The sequence below is a fragment of the Papilio machaon genome, chromosome 21, assembly GCF_912999745.1.
Source record: "Papilio machaon chromosome 21, ilPapMach1.1, whole genome shotgun sequence".
Classification (NCBI taxonomy): Eukaryota; Metazoa; Arthropoda; class Insecta; order Lepidoptera; family Papilionidae; genus Papilio; species Papilio machaon.
This window is the reverse complement of record NC_060006.1, coordinates 5,170,258-5,189,917: the sequence shown is the minus strand read 5'-3', so window position 1 is coordinate 5,189,917 and position 19,660 is coordinate 5,170,258. Positions and strand designations below refer to the sequence as shown.

At 35.6% G+C, this 19,660-nt stretch overlaps 1 protein-coding gene across 5 annotated transcripts in view; it reads right to left on the bottom strand.

Moving 5' to 3' along the window:
* The window catches only part of LOC106714489 (optomotor-blind protein), an 89,136-nt gene extending 70,148 nt beyond the window's left edge, over nucleotides 1-18,988 (bottom strand). For all 5 annotated transcript variants that reach the window (XM_045683070.1, XM_014507545.2, XM_045683071.1 and 2 more), the window contains exon 1: nucleotides 18,669-18,988. In XM_045683070.1, coding sequence (XP_045539026.1) covers nucleotides 18,669-18,988 — 320 coding nt within the window. The remainder of the gene's footprint in view (nucleotides 1-18,668) is intronic.
* Nucleotides 18,989-19,660: the final 672 nt, after the last annotated feature.

The window sequence follows — 19,660 nt, the reverse complement described above, 5'->3', positions numbered from 1 at the left end:
ATCGAACAAATAAGTACTATAATTTAGGTTTTTTTTTTTACTTTTCAAATTTATTACAGTTACTTGGCTATGTATCACACAATTAACTAACTAAAATAACATTAAATAAATTATTCAAAATTTGTTTTTGTTGGTCAACACTTTTTGGTTTAACGTTTTATTTATTTGTGTACTTTTGAAAAATAAAGTAGGAATAGAAAGAAACAATTTTATTTATACTGTAATTAAAAACATAATCACAAAATTTTCGAATATAACTTCCTGAGAACAACCATCGAAAATCGAAAAGATTCAAAAATCGATTTTACACAACACATCTCTAGTGAATTGTCGAACTAATCATCCTTAAATAGACACACTATACCTACCTATACATTTCAAATGTAACTCGGTTATTGTGACGTCATATTTACTCACTGCGAACATCTTGTATTTCAATACTAATTAAAGTCCTTATAATGTTTTAGGTTTGCGTTCTTAGTTTTTGGACAAGAATCAAGAGATTAAACATAGCCCAGGATAAAAAGTTGAATAAATTTAATGCACACCGCGTATTAAGACTAATTATTCTCAACAAGCATCAAGCGAATGTTCGTTCGTTCGCGCGGTGTAAACATTAAAATACGATTTATAATGAACACTTAAAACTTATTACTTATTACTCTTAGTGAGTTTTAAAGTAGGATATAAAAACTCTTTGTGCAGTAATTTACTTCTACTGTATAAATATCAGGCAGGAATTAATTTTGTTTTATAATAAAAAAAAAACATGTGACAACTATCTATTGGATGAATTCGGATTCACAATGAGAAAATATATACTGTCTCTCTTTTATCTTTGTGCAGTGGGAGGGAGGGGGGCTGTTGGTAATCAAATGAAGAGAAGTAACCCTAGAACACCTTTTTGCAAAGGTGGAAATTAAATACCTCTAGTAACATTAACATAATATTATTGCAATGGAGTAGGTAATTGTTTTATTTGCATAAACAACAACAAATAGCTGTTAGCTTTATCATTTCTAGAGTATAGATTTTATACCCACATTCATACAAAGTTTTCTATCATTTACAACAAACCGGAAGATAAAAGAAAATTAGAATTGTTCTATTTTTTATCTATCGCGATCTATCATCGACAATTTAAGTCATACGGAGCGTTTAGCTGCACCTATTGTAAGTAAAAACACTAGATCTAAAACATAGGCATCGCCTTTTCATTAGTCTGTATAGACCCGCTTTGATGTTTACCGTCCGCGCTGTCGGCCAGTATTGTATATAGCTGATTGTCTAATCAGAGAGCGAAACGCCTATCAATCCATGTCCGGGTCGGTGTGATTGTTCCGCGGTGAATTCTGATCACGAAACTTGTTATGTTACTGTATCGACGCCTCGTATATCTTTCCCGATTTCGGTCGGTGCGTTAATCTGCTTCCAAACGTTCTGTACGCCAAATGAATACATTTACCGCATCCAAAATATATATATATATATTCTTCCTTGTATATTTGCAATTATTATTAGTTCTGGGAGACTATGAGTCTACAATGTGTTTTGTAGTAAAACTACGAGTAATATATTACTCGTATATATTAACGTGTACATACAAAAATAGAATGTGTATATCAGAAGAAGTTTGAAAGTAGCGCCAGTTATCGAGAAATTGAGGAGCAGAAGGTTAGCGTGGTTTGGACATGTTATGCGGAGGGATGATGATCATATAAACAAAAAAGTAATGAGATTGAATGTGGATGACTATAAAGGTAGAGGAAGACCAAAGAAAGTATGTATGGATTGTGTGAAAGAGGATATACGTAAGAAGGGGGTAAATTCAGATATGACGACTGATAGAGATGTATGAAGGAGTAGTACATACTGTGCCGACCCTCAATAGGGATAAGGCATTGATGATGGTATTTGTTTGAGAAAAAACGTTGACTGGTTAAACATTGTATTAGTAGAATTTTAAAAAGAAAATGTTCATAGAATATCGTCTGTGACTAGATTTATAGCAAACAGTTTTTACGCACTATCATTACTTTACAACTGATCGTAGCTCTCCTTTATAAAGCCTAAGGAATTACGACAAGGTGCAATTCGATCATCACTTCCCAGTCTTACAAAATCACAGGTCTTCTTTCTTTTCAATTATTAATTTAACAAGACCGTTTCAAGATGAAATAGAACATTGTAAAAGTACATAGAAATTAAAAAATGATAGAAATCATAAAACAAAAGTTAATTGTATGACATACAGGTACTTTTTCCTTAATAGTTGACCACGTAACACTTTAACATCTACTTTGAAATTCTACTGCTGAAACGAAGTATTAAACACATTGTTGTCTCTTTTTTTGCAAAGAGAGATACAGTTAAATTCAAACCACAAGTGACAAAAATTAAATAAAAAAGAACTACTTCCAACATCATAAGCATCACATTTTATGAACATCTTGTAAAGATATTCAAATCCATCTCAGAGAGGCTGCTCGGTTGCGGGAATTTTCTTTATAATTGGACACTGAGAATTTGTATTCAGTCTTAGTTTTGTGTAGTTTGTTTTTCGCTGGGTGATTCATAACGAGCTTCAACAGGATGCAATATGACGGTTGTACCATATCGAGCCGCGCTATACAAGCAGATCACGTAAGGTCACCAAGTTGCGCTAAATAGAACTACTTGAAAATACTGAGAAATATAACTCTAAATACATTATCTATCCAACATGTAAATACGAAAAAAACTAAAGTGTCCTCTTCTGTCGGCAATCCTGAATGAATTTCTGAAACAGACTCAGCCCCTTTATACACAAGACAACGTATTTCTTCGAAACTATCGTATGGTATCCTTGCGTCACAAGTATCGCGTTGTGCGGGCTCCGTACACACAACTTTGAATCGTCGTCATCTTTGATCTATTCGGTTAGTACCTACAGACATAGCGACTACGTCAATTGTACAGATTTGGCTCACCATCTTCAAAATCGCAGCTACTTTTCTCACGACGATCTTAGCAAATAGGTTGGTTTGGCGACTAAAGAACATTATGTCGGCGACGCGTGCCTGTATACGAAATTGTATGTCTATATATTACCTTAGTCTTAGCGACTAAAATCGCCTGATTTCAAAGATTTACGATACCTTGTGTACGAAGGCCCTTAGGCTACTAGTGGTCGCCCATCGTTCGTAATTCGAACATAACATAATTAGATAAATTTTCTGTTTGGTTTTTGATTAAAGATAGTTTTATGCACTTCTCCACATTCACTTTAACAGTGTAAAATTTCACGTTCATCTGTTAGCGCAACTAATGTTTTGGCTTCATGTATTAATCATAAAATATAACAAGAAAAAGGTGAGTGTTTTTAGTTTTTCCTTGAATCAAAAGCATTCCAGCCAATCGTCTGATTTATTTTCTTGTCATCTTCTATTACTTAAGTTATACATTAATCATGATATAACACTTTAAACAAGATTTCATACTGATACTTATTTTAATATGGAAACTTTCAAATCTGCGAAAGTGTAACTTTAACACGCGTTGCTGCTACATACAGAGCTCTTGATCACGTTCCCGCTGACGGATGTAACGCCTCGGCTTCAATAATCGTCTTACCACTATGCTTATACTTCACAAACTGTTTGTTGACGCCATAAGTTTAATATCAGACGCACTTGACTTTATAAGGCAAATTAAAGGACTTATGGAAACATACAGTGCCTTCTTTTTCGTCGGCTTTAAGGAAATGACACCTCACTCGTCATAATCGGTTCAGTACAGGCAGTCACAATGACAATGATTTTCAACCCCCTTTATTTTTCATGTTTGTTACTATTGCTATACTATTACTATACTAATATTACTATACTTATAATTTGGAATTAAGCAAACGATAAGCGTTTATTCATTACTAGATGTCATACTCGAATCCGTCCGCGCGGTATTAAAAAAAAAAACTTAATAAGTAACCAAATTTCATAAACATTCGTTGAGCCGTTCCGGAGATACCTTCCATCGAATATCCACCCATTCATCCATGTAAACTTCCGCATTTATAATAATAGTAAAATATAACAGTTGTCCCATTCGGTGTCGAGACCCTTGGTCCGTGGGGTCCTAGCGAAAAGCTAGCCTAGCTAGCAAAAAGGTTAGTCGACATCACAGGAGACCGAAGAGCTGGCAGCTACCTCGGACAAAGAATTAGTCTAGCCATTCAAAGGGGGAACGCTGCCAGTATCTTCGGAACGTTGCCTAAAGGGACACCTTTTAATGACATATTTTAGTTTTTATGTATTATATTTAAATTAAATCCATCTTTTAGTCGACATTGTGACATTCTATTGATCAGACATCATAGTACAAGAGCCGACAGTCATCAAAAGTAACGAGTACACCAAACAAACGAACCGCAATTATAACTCTAAAGTTATCACATATATAAATCATACACTTTTACAGCATTTAAAGTGGGCATTATCTCAACTGATTAGGTCTGAACAAAGAATATGCTGTGGTTCTCAAAGAAAGCTTTCAGAGTGACCTCAGAGGTCGTCAGATAGGCGCCTAATAGGCGGCTATTGATAAGTTAATTTACGTAGTAGCTTATAACAACGGAATAATTATTTGTGGTAAAAAAAATCAATAGATTCCATAACAAGAAATAACGAACTTATAAACAACAAGACTTGAAATTATTGAGATTACAAACAGGCGAACAACGTTTTGACTTCAAATCTAGATAATAATATCTTCATTTTTATTACGTTGTTCTTAAATGAGTAGGTTTTTAGAAATACATCTAAAGAACATTTGTGATATAAATCACAAATCCCACACACATCGCTCTAACATTTTGATTGACGCTACAGTAAAATTAATAATCGAGACTTAATAATCATTTTGTTACAAACGATTTATATGAGAGCATAAAGCGAATCGACAGACCTTTATCTCCGTCCGAATCCGTTTAATAAACAAAATGCTAGAACCATAAATAAGACGGTACCTTTATGAGTCGCGGGGGACATTGGCTGGGTTTTTATGCATTTAAGTTGTTCACACTGTCACAAATCAGGTGTCGCGTCGGCGGGGCTCATCCGAGTCGCGTTTTATGGAGACAAGGCGGCCCTGTTCGTACTAATTAAGGCACTCGTAAAACGCGAGGGTCCCTCGTCAATCAATGCTTAAGGGCAGCGATGAGTTATCGGCGGCGTCAACCGTTGTAAAGAGGACTGTGGGGAGAGCGGAGTGCGCGGTTGTCGTAATTTAGACGAAAATATATCGAAATGTGCAAAGCACTCGCCGTGTTGCGAATGTCATGCACTTTTGTACACTGCACCACTATATCCACAATAAAAAATGGTTAAGTAAGTTTTGGAGCACCCTTTACTTTATTAATTAGGGCTTCTTCCATAAAAAAAAAAACTCTAGTTTACTAGGTACAATAAATCAATCACACACTTTTGGATTTGTTTGGAAAAAACGAATTCGTCATTTATAAAGGTGGTGTAAGTTATGTATGTTATCACAAGATTGGAGAAGGCAATACGCATTTTGAGACAAGTATACGTTTGCACCAGACCTATAATAACCACATAAGTAACCTTTAGAGGTAAATTTTAGAGGTTTTGTACAAAATTAAAAACCAACCTTATCTACCTTACATTCCGCATCTACATTCCCTTATTTTGTCCATCAACGTGGTTATATATTTTCTTTCAAATTAATATACTTTAAATAATGAATGAGTACTTTAGAATAAAATAAGTAACAATAACAATATAGAAATGAATAAAAAAAACTTAAAATGGTATATGGATGCCGCATCCAAAAATCAAGCGCTCGTTGCTCATTGACGCTGAGACAAGAAGGAAGGGTGTTTATACAATCTGGAACACAATCTGGCAGAAATACGATCATGCAAGTCGATGACGTCACCAACCAAGGTTCGCAGGTTAAATGATTGGTCGTCAATGTGCACGCAGATTGAAGAGATGAGGACAATTCCCGCGGCCGCGCTGAAGGGCGATGCTGACGAATTTATTTACTCGTCGTCACTGAGAATTGAATGTTTAAAGTGTAATTCTGTCTATTAATAGATACTTTTAAACGGACCGAAAAAAACTGGCTTCACCTAGACTAGGCCGAAGACGCCATCTTAAGCGTGCAATATTGAAGTGGCTCTATTTTACGATTTTACGTGCCATATCCTTTCTTAGCGTTGTTTTTCTTTCTGCCTTGCTCTTTAGAATTCAATTACAAATAAGCTTTTAGAGTTAAATAGTAGGACCTGATATAAAGTATTTCACTGTAAAATATTTTAAAATCTTATAAATACACACATAAGTCAAGTAAGTCATCACTATCATTTCCCTTGAAAAAGAAAGAGATAAAATATTTTTATAAATGCATCACATCAGTGGAATCACAATGTGATTTATTTTACAGCTACGTGTGACTAGGAAAAACCGACCTGGCCGTGTGACATTGTTCAGAGTTGACACACTATGAAATTAATAGAAGTTGGCTAAGGAAATGGGTACGAAGTGAAATATTGCTGTGGTCACTTTATTTCTACTTAACCTTCAGAACGGCTTGATAGATTTTAACGGGAAAATAGCTGATAGACGCAGGCATATTATGGTCTATTTTTTTTGTTCTGCGCTGACTTAGTCGGCGACGACCGCTAGTGTGAAATAAAACTAAAAAACTACATTTTTATTACCGTATTTTATTATTGATATTAAATCATACATTTCTTAGGTTTGAAATACCTCTATAAAATTTCGTATTATAACGAAATTGTCATAATACGTTATACATAATGTTTTTGTAAATTCTCATATACACCTACGTCGCCATAAAAACATCCACACAACGTACAAAAGACATAAGACAAAATAACAAACACACGTGCTGGTATTGGCAACTTCCAATCAATATTGACTCGCTGCGACGCATTCTGAATACAGTAGACAATCACAAACGTGTATGCATTGTCTTAAGACACTTTTACACTGTTTTTTAAAAGAAAAAAATTACTTTATAACATACTGATAAAATTAGGGTAATTTTAGAGGGTTCTTAAGAAGAAACACCCGGACTATTTTATAATCGGTAATTTTTCTTTTCCTTCTACCACATGCATAAGCACATAGTCTTTGCACTCAATTACAAAATACATTTTTAAATACAAAAATAACGATATTATTTCAATATATAAATATATGGAATGACTTTCTATTAGTAATAACAATTAGATATAATCACGCACCCTTGCATACTTGTTATTAATAAAGTTAATTTGCAAGTCGTCCCTCGCGCCAGGGTCAGTCAAGTTCAAATATTGCGATAATGCTCGCAAATTAATTTAGCAAACGTATTCAAATAACATTGTAGCGAATGCAAGTTGTAAATAAATCGCTATCTAATTTATTACTATTTGTTATAGCTCACAGAATTAACCCGCTCCAGTGATGGGCGGGCAACATTGTTCAACTTAACCGTTATCGGTCCTTCCTGAGGGAAGAGTCGTCGTTTGGTGACTATGTCTTAGTACGAGTAAGTAGAAAGCATATTTGAAATGGTAGGATTACATTTTATTTGGATCGAGACAGAGAGAGAGAGATATTTGTTTCTTGTGTGTGAATTATGGAATTAATCTTGGTCGTCACAGAATGGAGTCATTGGTAACCAGGATATGAATATAAGGATGGTACTACTCATCATCTCCCTGGCCTTATCCCACTTACGTGGGATCGACAATCAAGGTTTTAAAAACCATAAAGTTTTGGCTTAATTTTTTACGTTTATTTATAATTCGAAACGATTTCTAAATTTGAAACATACTTCCCCTCGTTTCTAATTATAACAAAAAAAAACCTTACTTGTGAAATGAAGGGGGAAAATATTGGATTCCTCATAATTCACTTACGCAACACCTTGCAAATAAAACTAGCCGGAGTAATTAGCAATTCTCAAGTTGAGCGGGTTACAAAACGTCAAAATTCGTACAAATTAAAAATACACTCCGGCTAAAATTCGCAATTACTTAATCGCGGACTCTTTGCACTTGTTAACCCGGGTTCCCCTAATTCGGGGCTCCGTTACCTTCGCGAGGGAATTCGGGATTTCCGAATTGAAACTGTGAATTTCACTTATCTGTCGCCTAATGGGTCTCGCTTTCCGCTCGAGTGCCTGTTAAGAGACAGTTTTCACTTCGAAATTAAATTTCATGCCTTAACAGTTTACAAGCATCTGACGCTGATGGCTGTGAGCGACGCTCGAGTACCAGAAAAAAAATCGCCGCTGCATTCGTTAGCCTATCCCGAAAAAAAAGATAAAAACATAAAGTCGCGGAGATAATATGACTAAAAAATATTTAAAGCACTTCACTACTGACTGCTACTCCGCAACGACGCCTCTATTCCTGTTTTATTTATTCTAAAACATGATAACATCCCCCCCATCTCAATTATCTTGCATTTTATTTTTTAATTAATAATCGTACATGGAAAATTAGAGGATTGACAAAAGAACAAAAAAGAACCTTGACCTATAGTTGATGAAACCCTGATCTATAAAAGTTTGTCATTGTATTTGAGAAGGAATATTGTAAGGTGTGTTAAGGAGAAGTCGTGAAGGTAGTACACTAAAAGAGGTGATTCTGGATAATACTGAGTTCTATTTTGCAAGTTGCGGCATGATTTTGATAAAGGAATGGTTGTAATTCAATAGTTTCATTATAATTCTTACTTTAAATCTTCGCTTAATTGTCAAGTCCAAAAATTATTGATGCAAATATATATTTTACTTGTAATTAAAGAAAACTAGTGACACCCGTATTACAGGTTCAAAATCATCAATAGTAATAATTCAGAAGCACTTTTAACTCGTATAATAAAAAATAACTTTGAACAAAATGTCTTAGCGGAACTTGGAAGTCGACTTTATGAAGAGCTCTTCGTAAAGACTATCATTTCTAAAGTTGAACACGATTTTGTTGGTTTAAACTTAGGTTCTTTAACGCGTTAAGACATTCAGAGATTACAAGAAAAAAAAAGTTGTATTTAATGTGCGAAAATTTACTTAAAAAACACCTTAACATTACAATTATCGCGCCATAGCATTGCTAATTATAATCGACGATAATAATAGTGTTTAGTTTCACAGCGCGTCAGTCATTTCTCTTTAACATAAGCTACAGTAAAATTCTTGAATATTCATTGTATTCCAAGTAAAGCGTATTCATGGCAAGTTAATAGCGTTTTTTATTTTTTGCTACGTAGTTTTGTAATTCATTGTAAAACTAACGCGTTACCATATATAGCAATAATCGTACACGGCGTGATGGAAACAGCGTTATTATGACGAGCTATAACTGTCAAGTGGTAACGTTAGTTTTTACCCAACTGTTAGAGAAGGGTAAATTTTTCTTTTATCAGAACTGAATTCACACATATATTTTTATAATAATTTATTAACAACAACTCAAGGAAAGAAAAGATGAAGTTTAAATGTCATCGGAAGTGGTGTGGTCGCAAAACGTCGTTTGAGTTGACATATTTTCAGTTATTCTTGCCGAATGAATTTCAAATCAGCGTGCAAACAGAGTCTAATAAACAAATAGATATGTAAATGAAAAATGTAAGTTATTAGACAATGTAGAGTAAGAGCCAGCAATGATACAGTAGGTGTGTAGCGAGCTTTAGTAACCTCAACATAGTTATGGGTAGAAAATCTATTTCTTAGTTCCAATATAGAGCAATTACAGTATTTCAATACTTTATATCACCATAATGTAATAATATCTTACATATAAAATTCTCGTGTCACAGTTTTCGTTCCCGTACTCCTCCGAAACGGCTTGACCGATTCTCATGAAATTTTGTGAGAGTATTCAGTAGGTCTGAGAATCGGCCAACATCTATTTTTCATTTTTTTTTTAACTGCGCGCGGACAGAGTCGCGGGCGACAGCTAGTATTCTATAAAAGTTGAACGTCACAACTCTATAAATAAAAGCAAAAGAATGTTTTGTCGTAAATATTCGCCGTAAGTTCGCAAGTGAGGTTAAGTATGTGTATGAGCGGCGGTAGGTGGTGGTGGTAGGTGTCGCTACTGTAAGCAGAAGTGTTGCTTACCTATTCCTCTTGAGTAAAACATAACAAGCTCGTTTACAGTTTCGGCTTCTTTTACTTCATTTTTCTAGCAACAACGGAGAATGCTCAGTTTTTCTTGTTCTTTTTTTTATTCAAATCTAGTCTTACGGAGAGTTGCCACTGCCATATTACAACGTACTGTCAACTCTCATTATCTTAAAAAAAAAAACAGAACAACTGTTGCATTTCGGAAGAAGAAAGAACGGTTATTCTGTTTCTGCCCAGTATTCCATTTAGCAACATGTTATTAAAATAGACTTGATGAAACAAGTCTTGTGTTGTTATTATAATTCAAAAACATGTAACTATTTTTATCGTAATAACACATTATAGCTAATGATGAATGATTTATAGAATAAGGATCGTTTCCACAACGTTGGTGGTAAGTTTTTGCTACGCTGTAAGTAAACGGAAAGTGGAATCAGCATCGACCAAGTGTAAACTGACTAAAAGTGCAATGATTTACGAGCATCGCGTGCGTTTCGCTACTAATGAAACCGTTTAGAAAGTGATCAAAGAAACACTTGCTAATATATCATCGCTTTTAAGGACATACGAATACTTAATCAATACAGTTCCTGGAAACTACAAAAAGAAACGTATCCGTAACGGCAACATAAGTGAATATGTTCATATTTAATATGTATACTCGTAACTATATGTACTATAACATACCTACCTATACCTACACATATAAGTCTACTAGATATGACGGCCATTTGCGTCCTATCTAACAGATTCGTGCTAATAAACTCAGATGTAACGCAAGAGCCTACTAGGTCATAAAAACTAGGATTTAAACTAGTGCTACAATATTTAATATATATCTAGATTTAACCCGTAGATTTAAAGTCCGAAACGTACAATTAAAAAGTAAATGTTTTAATGAAAAGAAAAAGATTATTTCTGCGTTTGAAGGATTAATTATTTGTGTTTAGAACTTACTAGGTATTACAGCCTAAATAGAGAGTAGCAGTAGTCCTAAGGATGGATCAATTTTTCGTTAATTCCAAGTGGCATTGAAGTAATGTAACCTAGGAGGTCGTCGATTAACACTTATCAATCATGATGTATGTAAGGGGTCTGAAATGTTAACCTTTTTGTAATCTCAACATTAAATTCGTACAAGATGCTGGCATGTTGAGACGCAATTAATTAACTGGCACCGCCGCGCCCGACGGATCGGTGGGCACACATTTCACGCATGGACACGCGCCGCGCATTCCGCCCACTGTTTACTTACTGTTTGTTCACATCCTTGCTTATAGTTTTGTGTGCTATCGGTTTCAAAGATACCTACATCTCACATAACATAACAGGCAAGTTGTATCAGTTAAGAAAGGTAAAAAATTAGAATTTAAGTGACTACACAATTCATATGAAAAAGACCAGTTTCAAGATCTAATAAAACAGGAAAATTCGAATGAAACGGTTGCATATCGTGACTAAAGGTAGACCTTTTAATTCTTTAGTTCATTTTTTTTATTTAATTAAATTTTGCTAACTATAAATTCAACAATGGGCTGACTATTACGAAAGATTGTGGCTAAAAAATTACCCGGTTTGAGTACTTCCGTGTGCAAACGTCTAGTTTACAATCAAATTGAGAAGAGCAGTGCTAAAGACGTTATCGAGTCTGTTTACATATCGTGTTACAAGCCGCGCCCACAAAATGGCCGAACGTCAGAGTCCGAGCGAATTAGTTCTAGACGACCGAGACATCTGAGCTCACAGATCACTTCTGAAGCCACGGTAGAGCCCTGCGGACAATTTACATATGTATCGTATACGTTACATAAATGTATGATCACAGCTATAACACAGAGAAGAATGTTTACAGATGGGACAACTATTTTGAAATTCAGGTTTTCAATGACATTGGTCTTCTAATAAATGTTTCCTACTTAATTTTTTTATCACGAAAAAAGCAAGTTTTTGAACACGATAAAACTTTTTTTTTTACCATGAAAAAACTAGTCATTAAACACGATTCAATATTCCTATGTAAATGTTTTACTTGTAAACATATTTGAGAGAAAACAGAATTTAATTTAAGGAATACAAGTCGTTACCTTCTTACAAATTAAAGAAAAAATAATTCATATTGTTCATTGTTTAAGGCATCGAGATAAACATGAGACGCCATTTTGAATCGCCATGTTTAAAGAAATCAATTATTTTTGCTATGTGTAGAAAATATTAATACATAATCGAATAATTGATAGCGCCCTTTTAAAGTGTTTAAAAAATCGATTACATAAATATAGATGGATTTACTCGATTAATGGCTATTGTATATCGACGTCATTATTTTAATGGCATAATTTTGAAATGGCACTTATTCATTATGCGTCTGTAATTTTCAAACGGTTAACACTACTGAAAGACACACATGTTTTGTATAGTCTTCAATTTAAATTATAAATTATTTACTTTGATTGCAACTCAATACTTGTGTAGGTTGATAAACTTGTAAAGCAATATCGTAACTACCAATTATTTTAAAGCTCAACTACGTTATATCATATTTAATTTTAAAAAACTGTTTCTAAATTAAATGTGACAAGTTACATTAAGTTATTACAGATAACAACCTATTTATCTATCAAATAATGATTTAACTTATGAATGTGGTAGAAATGGACTGAATAAATTTTCACAAATAATTTTATAATAAATTGAATATAAAAGACAAGATAAACTGTATAATGTGAACAAGATGTAAAACCAAAACGTTAAAACAGAATGATGTCAAAAGAAGATTTTTAAAAATATGAAAAGTTTATAAATATAAAACTCCAAGGAGGCTGGATGTAACCTCGAGGACGCAACAACTTAACCAATATATAATTTTGCATTATGAATAAAACTTTATTTTATGCACTGCAATAGTTTATATTATTGATAACTTAGATTTATAGGTTATCTTTTTCCAACGTTACAAGTGTATTAAAATTGTCCTGAATCGCTTCGAGAAAAGGAAGGTTTAGCCGCGTTTAAAGGGGATAGAGCTCGGCTACCAGGCACGTATTCATCATCCAGACGAATAATATCTAATTACCTGAGCAACAACCTGCATGAACAGCTCAATTTAAAAAAACGTCAACAACTGAATTTTAAAAATAAATCGAATGAGTATTTAAAATTTTGCTTTTAATTTTTTTTAATCATAAAATTGGTACATCGTGAACAAACAACCATTAACTTAAAAATACCTTTTAAAACCTTTATCAAATGGACTAACGCCTACACACTAAAATTCAGATATCATCAAGATTCTTTTATTTTAAATCTCAGAGCTTCAAAGACAATATCCTTGATTCGATGAGTGTAAAATACAGAATGAACTACCCGCATGCATTATGTACTTCGGATCACAGGCCTAGATAGATTTAAGACCCTAAGGCAAGATGCGGGCACCTCACAACGCGTCTAGTTATAAAGGCTAGATTACCATAGCTCATAAAACAATTCTCACAAAGAAATATTTTTTACCTATATAAACCATACTTTTACTTCGTTACTTTGTTTTGAAATGTTATGTATTTTATACTTACTAAAGTTAAATAACTTAATGTATGTTATAAACAAAAGATAAGTTACTAACTTAACCTGACAAAGCGTGTAATTGATGTAGCTAGGACAACAAACATGGCAACACAACTATTTTATACCGTGGACCGCGACTTTTTCTGCCGGGAATTAAAAAAAAAACTAGTATTAAATATAGCATGTCACCCGGGGATAGTGTAGCTTCAAAACAGTGAAAGTTCTTCAAATCGGTTAAATAATTTCAGTGCCTATTCAATGCAAACAACGAATCAAATCTTTCAATATTAGTAAAGACTCATAGATTTCAGAATATTTCTGTTTCCTTAAAAGAGATGTTCCGAATTAATGATGTTTCATTTATTTTTATAGAAACACTAGCTGTCGCCCGCGACTCCGTCCGCGCGCATTTAAAAAAAAAACTAAATGGGGGGGGGGGGTTATGAAAAATAGATGTTGGCCGATTCTCAGACCTACTGAATATGCTCACAAAATTTCATGAGAATCGGTCAAGCCGTTTCGGAGGAGTTTCAAGTTCGAATCCCGTGACACGAGAATTTTTCATATAAGAAGAATTTTATATATAAGATGTTTCATGTTTAAAAAATATATGTAAAACAACAATATTACCTACATATAGATTAGTTTAATTTTATTATTCAAGCTAATTGTATATTAAATTGACTGGCTGTCAACATTTCGGACACGAAACGATTTAAAAAATATCTCCATACAGATAAGAATAGCAATAAATTATTTTTTAAATTTCGTATCTGTATTCAGCATAAGAATATAAGACAGTCAGTTGACTCAACGCGTAACTCTTTTAATAGAGGTTAGATTTGCAAATTACAAAGGAAACAGTGATTCAGCCGTGATAAACTTGGCTGTTTTTTCCTTGTACTGTCTGCCAGCTACTTATTAAAACTATTCCTATAAGACAACAAGGCTCAAATTATTAAAACTCTACTTCTTCTGATACTTTCTTTTGCATCGTACTAAGAATCAAATAATTCAAACAGCAATTCAATTCAGTTTCCTTTATACATTTTATTATAATACCACAAAAAGGGCTTTCATTTATGTTATAGACTATCAATTTTTTTTGTTTTTTTACGTAAAATACTGCGTTAAACTATGATATAATTTAACTACAATAATATATGAATAAACTAACATAAAAACTTAAACAAGCGATCTGAGCTTAAATTAAAATTATACACACAATATCTCTGTCTTCTAAAGAACAAAACGCGAACGTTTGAGGACAAAAGTTTTCGAAACGGGCAAAGAAAAAAAAAACGAAAACATTTACAAAGGTTTCGGGGAAAATCACCTGGCGCCTCTCACAAAACCCTTCTAGCAGATTTCCTTCTTCACTTCGCCGTTTTCTTGCTTCAAAAAAAAAGTTCCCGCTCTTTGATCTTTGAGGGTACTCTCGAAAATTTGCCCTTGGTGGCCCCTTGAGTATCGACGGATGCATATTAAGGTTAATTTTGTTCAGTAAGTTAACATCATGGATATCATACAGAAACAAAAGGTCAACTCTAAGTTACATTTGCTATTGTATATTGTCGTCAAATTAAATCTTTATCGTATAACTAAACCGCCAAGCGCTCGCTAAATAGAGATAATAATTATGTAACCAAGCTATTCGCTAGTCAAAGATTTTTCGAACAGATTTATTTGTTCTTGAGCTTAGCAAAAACTAAAAGAATTTAAAGTTTTCCTTTTGCAATGCCGACAGATTGACACACTATATTTACTAATTGACATAGAAAAACAAATATATTTATGAAGCTATATCTAATATATAAAATTCTCGTGTCACAGTTTTCGTTCCCGTACTCCTCCGAAACGGCTTGACCGATTCTCATGAAATTTTGTGAGCATATTCAGTAGGTCTGAGAATCGGCCAACATCTATTTTTCATTTTTTTTTTTAACTGCGCGCGGACGGAGTCGCGGGCGACAGCTAGTTTTCTGATATAAATAGGGCTGACGTTATTTTATCAGGTCACAGGATTACTTAGTTATCTACTGTAATTCTTTTTTATTCTTAATTTCAGTACTGAGATTATACTTGTTTTAATATTATAAAAAGGAAACATTTGTTTGTTTGCATTGAATAGGTTCCTACTACTGAACGGATTTGAATAATTCTTTCACTGTTGAGATGCTACACTATTCCTGGAGGATATAGACTCTATTTATTATTATTTTAATAGCACATAGGTAAAAAGAAAAGATGCAGATTGCTCTCACGATAACCCTACGGTATTAACGTTCCATTGCCAAATTACATGTTATGTTACAAAGGAAAAGGAAAAAGAAATATTAAAAATAAAAAATGCTTTTGTTTCCCCAAACTTATATTACTAGTAACAAATTATAACGGTAAAAAACATCGAATAATTATAATAGAAATGCTACTTAATGTACAGATTAAAAATATTTTTAGGTAATATATAATCAGCGCTAACCTAGGCTATATATTCTATTCTTGCCAGACTGATAGGAAGGTAGTTATTTGTGCATGTAATTTTTATCAACTTGGTCAATTTTGAAAAACGACTAAGAATACATTCGATTTGTATTCTTTCTTTTTAAACTAATAATTATGTATTGTTGCCGAACTGCGCTGTATACATCTTACAGTAAGTTTCCACTGTCGAATTAGTTATACAAAAGATAATTGCTATCTCAACTTTTTCAGAGCGTATGAAAAGGACGACAATATTATGTTTAGGGAGGGGAAACCAAACATCTTAATAATATAAATACGAAAGTTTAGATAGATGGATGGATGTTTATCTGTTAACTCTAAAACGACTAAATCTGTATGAAATTTGCCACATAGGTTATAGTCTAGAATAACTCATAGACTACTTAGTTACTATATTTATTTTAATTCCGTGCGGTCGACTTCACTGACCAAAGCTACTTTATTTATATGTCTCTCAATAAATTTGTTAGACTGTGTGCGTTTCAAAATTTGATATCGGATCTTTTAGATCGTAAAAACATTGTTTGAAAAACCTTGTATATTGTAAAATGAAATATTATAATCTATTCCAAATAAATGGTGAAAAAGTAAAAAAATATTTATTATTTTTTTTGCAAATGTATACATAATTTTTTTATAAGAGAAAGGGGCAAACGAGCAGCGGGAACACCAAGGTGTTCATCGACGCCCATAGACATCTGCAATTCCAGAGGAATCGCAGATGCGTTGCCGGCCTTTGAGATGGTGATACTAGTAAAATTAATAGTCGTTTAACTGACATAATACAGTAGAGTCTTCAAAAAAATATTGTCGATCACTTGATGTCGAATGTAGTTGACTTCATAAAAAGGAGAGAAGTATTTGCTAGAAGGAGGTTATCAATTCGACTGTATTTTTTAAACGTTACAATTATTGTAAATTGAATATACTTGATGTAAAAACTTCAAAGTTGTAAAGAAGTTTAATTGAAAGCTATAACTGAAGACTTACGTGTGTGATTTTAAGTCTAAAGAATTTTTATTATAGGAAAAATGGGCAAACGAGCAACGGACCTCCTAAAGTTATTTGATCCAACGCCCATGGACATCCGCAACGCCAGAGGAATCGCAGATGCGTTGCCGGCCTTTAAAGAAGGTATACGCTCTTTTCTTGACGGTCCCTAAGTCGTAATTGTTTGGAAATACCGCTGAGGACAGAGTATTCTACAACGCGGCTGTGCGAGGTAAAAAGTTTCGCCAAAACCTCGACGTTGTTAAATGCCACCCATCGAGATGGTATCGATGAAATTTAATAAAATAATAAGACAGATGACAACTACCACTTTTCTAACATACGTTTAGGAATGACAATATAATTATTAATTTTTACTAATGTAATTGGACAAAAGTCGTATTATTACTTTGCAATTCCAGTCAATGTGACAAATAAGCCTATAGCAATAAATTGGGAAGAAGGCGACTTTCAAGCCGTAAATCAACTAAGAGTGTTAATATTTATCAGAATCATATAAACAGGAAAAACACGAAAATTAATTTGATCTACTTAATAAAACAAGTTTTATAAAGCACAAATATTAATTAAAAAATTGTTTATTACATTATTTTGTAACCTTTTTTACTTCTAAAAGAATAACTTTTGTTTTAGTTTTGAAATTTTACTGCTTGCAATAAAAAACATAATATTTAGATTGTACTGGTATTCAAAACGTTGGTATTTGTTTTAAAATATATTATTATTTTGCTACAAATTGATTTTTATTAATTTTTTTCCGCAATCAACGAAGTAAACGTGTTCGACAGACTAAGTATGCATTTGCCGACGGGTGCGAAGTTTTGATGAAAAATGTGCCTATATGTCGCGCGCGGAAACCCTTTCTGTCTACTTTTAAAATAAAACTATCTAAATATTGTAAGAACATAGAATTAAATTTTTTATTTTTATAAATTCATATGTATATAACCATAATAATGTAGTTAAACTTTAGATTAATGTTTTAACCAAGTCGAGAATAATTTATAACTTTGATTACTTTATGCAGAAAGAAAAAATGGACATGTTTACACCAAGCAGCACTTTAATAGTCGCTGCGAACTAGATTTATAACCGTCTCGTTTCATAATGTGTAACCACGGTTCCCAACGCGAACCGGTCCAGCCGGCACCGCATGACAACGAATCACGTCATAACATCTCTCATCTGTCCACATTGAAAATTATCAGATCGTTAGCAGACACTCGGCAAGGTTTGCTGCTCGATGCAAACAGCGTTGCGTTGTAAACAAAAGCTAGGATTCGCTGGCGCGATTTTTCTAACGTATGCAGCGTCGCATTACGCGACTAAACCTAATTCTAGCTTTACTTACCGCATCGCGCACCTCGGGGGTTCATGGTTACCGCGGCGTCCCTACATAATATCACACACAGCACTTGTCACGTGGCGTCGCAGCCGGCAGTACTGACCTGCCACTCTTGGTGATCACCATCTCGGTGCCCAGCTTGTGGAACTTCTCCCAGAGGTCCTTGCCCTCGAGCGTGACTTTGGGGTCGTCGAGGACGCCGTCGTCGTCGGGCGGCAACGGCGCGTAGGGCGGCGGCGGCGGCTTCAGCAGCGGGCAGGGCGCGGACAGCGCGGCGGCGGCCGCCAGCGCCGCGGGCAGGTACGGCGGCGGCGGCAGCGCGCCCGCCGTCAGCAGCGCAGACACCGAGAAGTCGCTGGGGCGCGGCGCCAGCAGCGGGTGGAAGGCCACGGCGTCGCGCCGCTCGGCGCCCTCGAAGCGCATGCCCGCGCCGCCCGGGGCCCACGGCGCGCGCTCCACGGCCGGCGAGCGCGAGCGCGGCGTGCGCGGCGGCTCCAGCGATCGCGCGGGCGCCGCTCATGCACGGGCGCGCGCGACGGAGCGCTCGATGCGCGACGCGTGTATCGGTGCGGCCGCTCGCGCGGCGGGCGTCAGGCGACTGGCGGCCGGCGCCGCGCGCGACACCCTCCGCCGCCAATGGCGCCGGGCGGCGGGCGGCGGCGGGCGGGCGCGGCCGGGGGGGCGGGGCCGCGCGCGGAGTGTCGCCGCGCGCGAGGTGTCCGCCGCGCCACACCTCGCGCCGCGCTCCGCTAATCTGGTTAATGCGGCGCGCGGTGCGGCGAGGGCGCGGGCGCGGGGACGACGCTCGCCGCCTCCTTCTAATTGGACACGTTTCCGTTCGTTCATCAATTGAGCTCGTTAGGTCTGGCGATATCTTTTGTGTCGCTGCGCCCTCCGCGCCGTCGCCGCCAACGCCGCCGATGCTGCTTCTTGCCGCCGTCAAAAGTTTGTTGCACGAGGCCGCGCCGTGCTGCAACTTCTAGCCTAAATTACGAGTTCATTGCGATTGCGTGCTTGTCGACATCAGTAAGATGCATCTTAATCACAGAAGCGCAGCGATTCAACGCTTCACACTTCACAAATCCGCAACGTGGT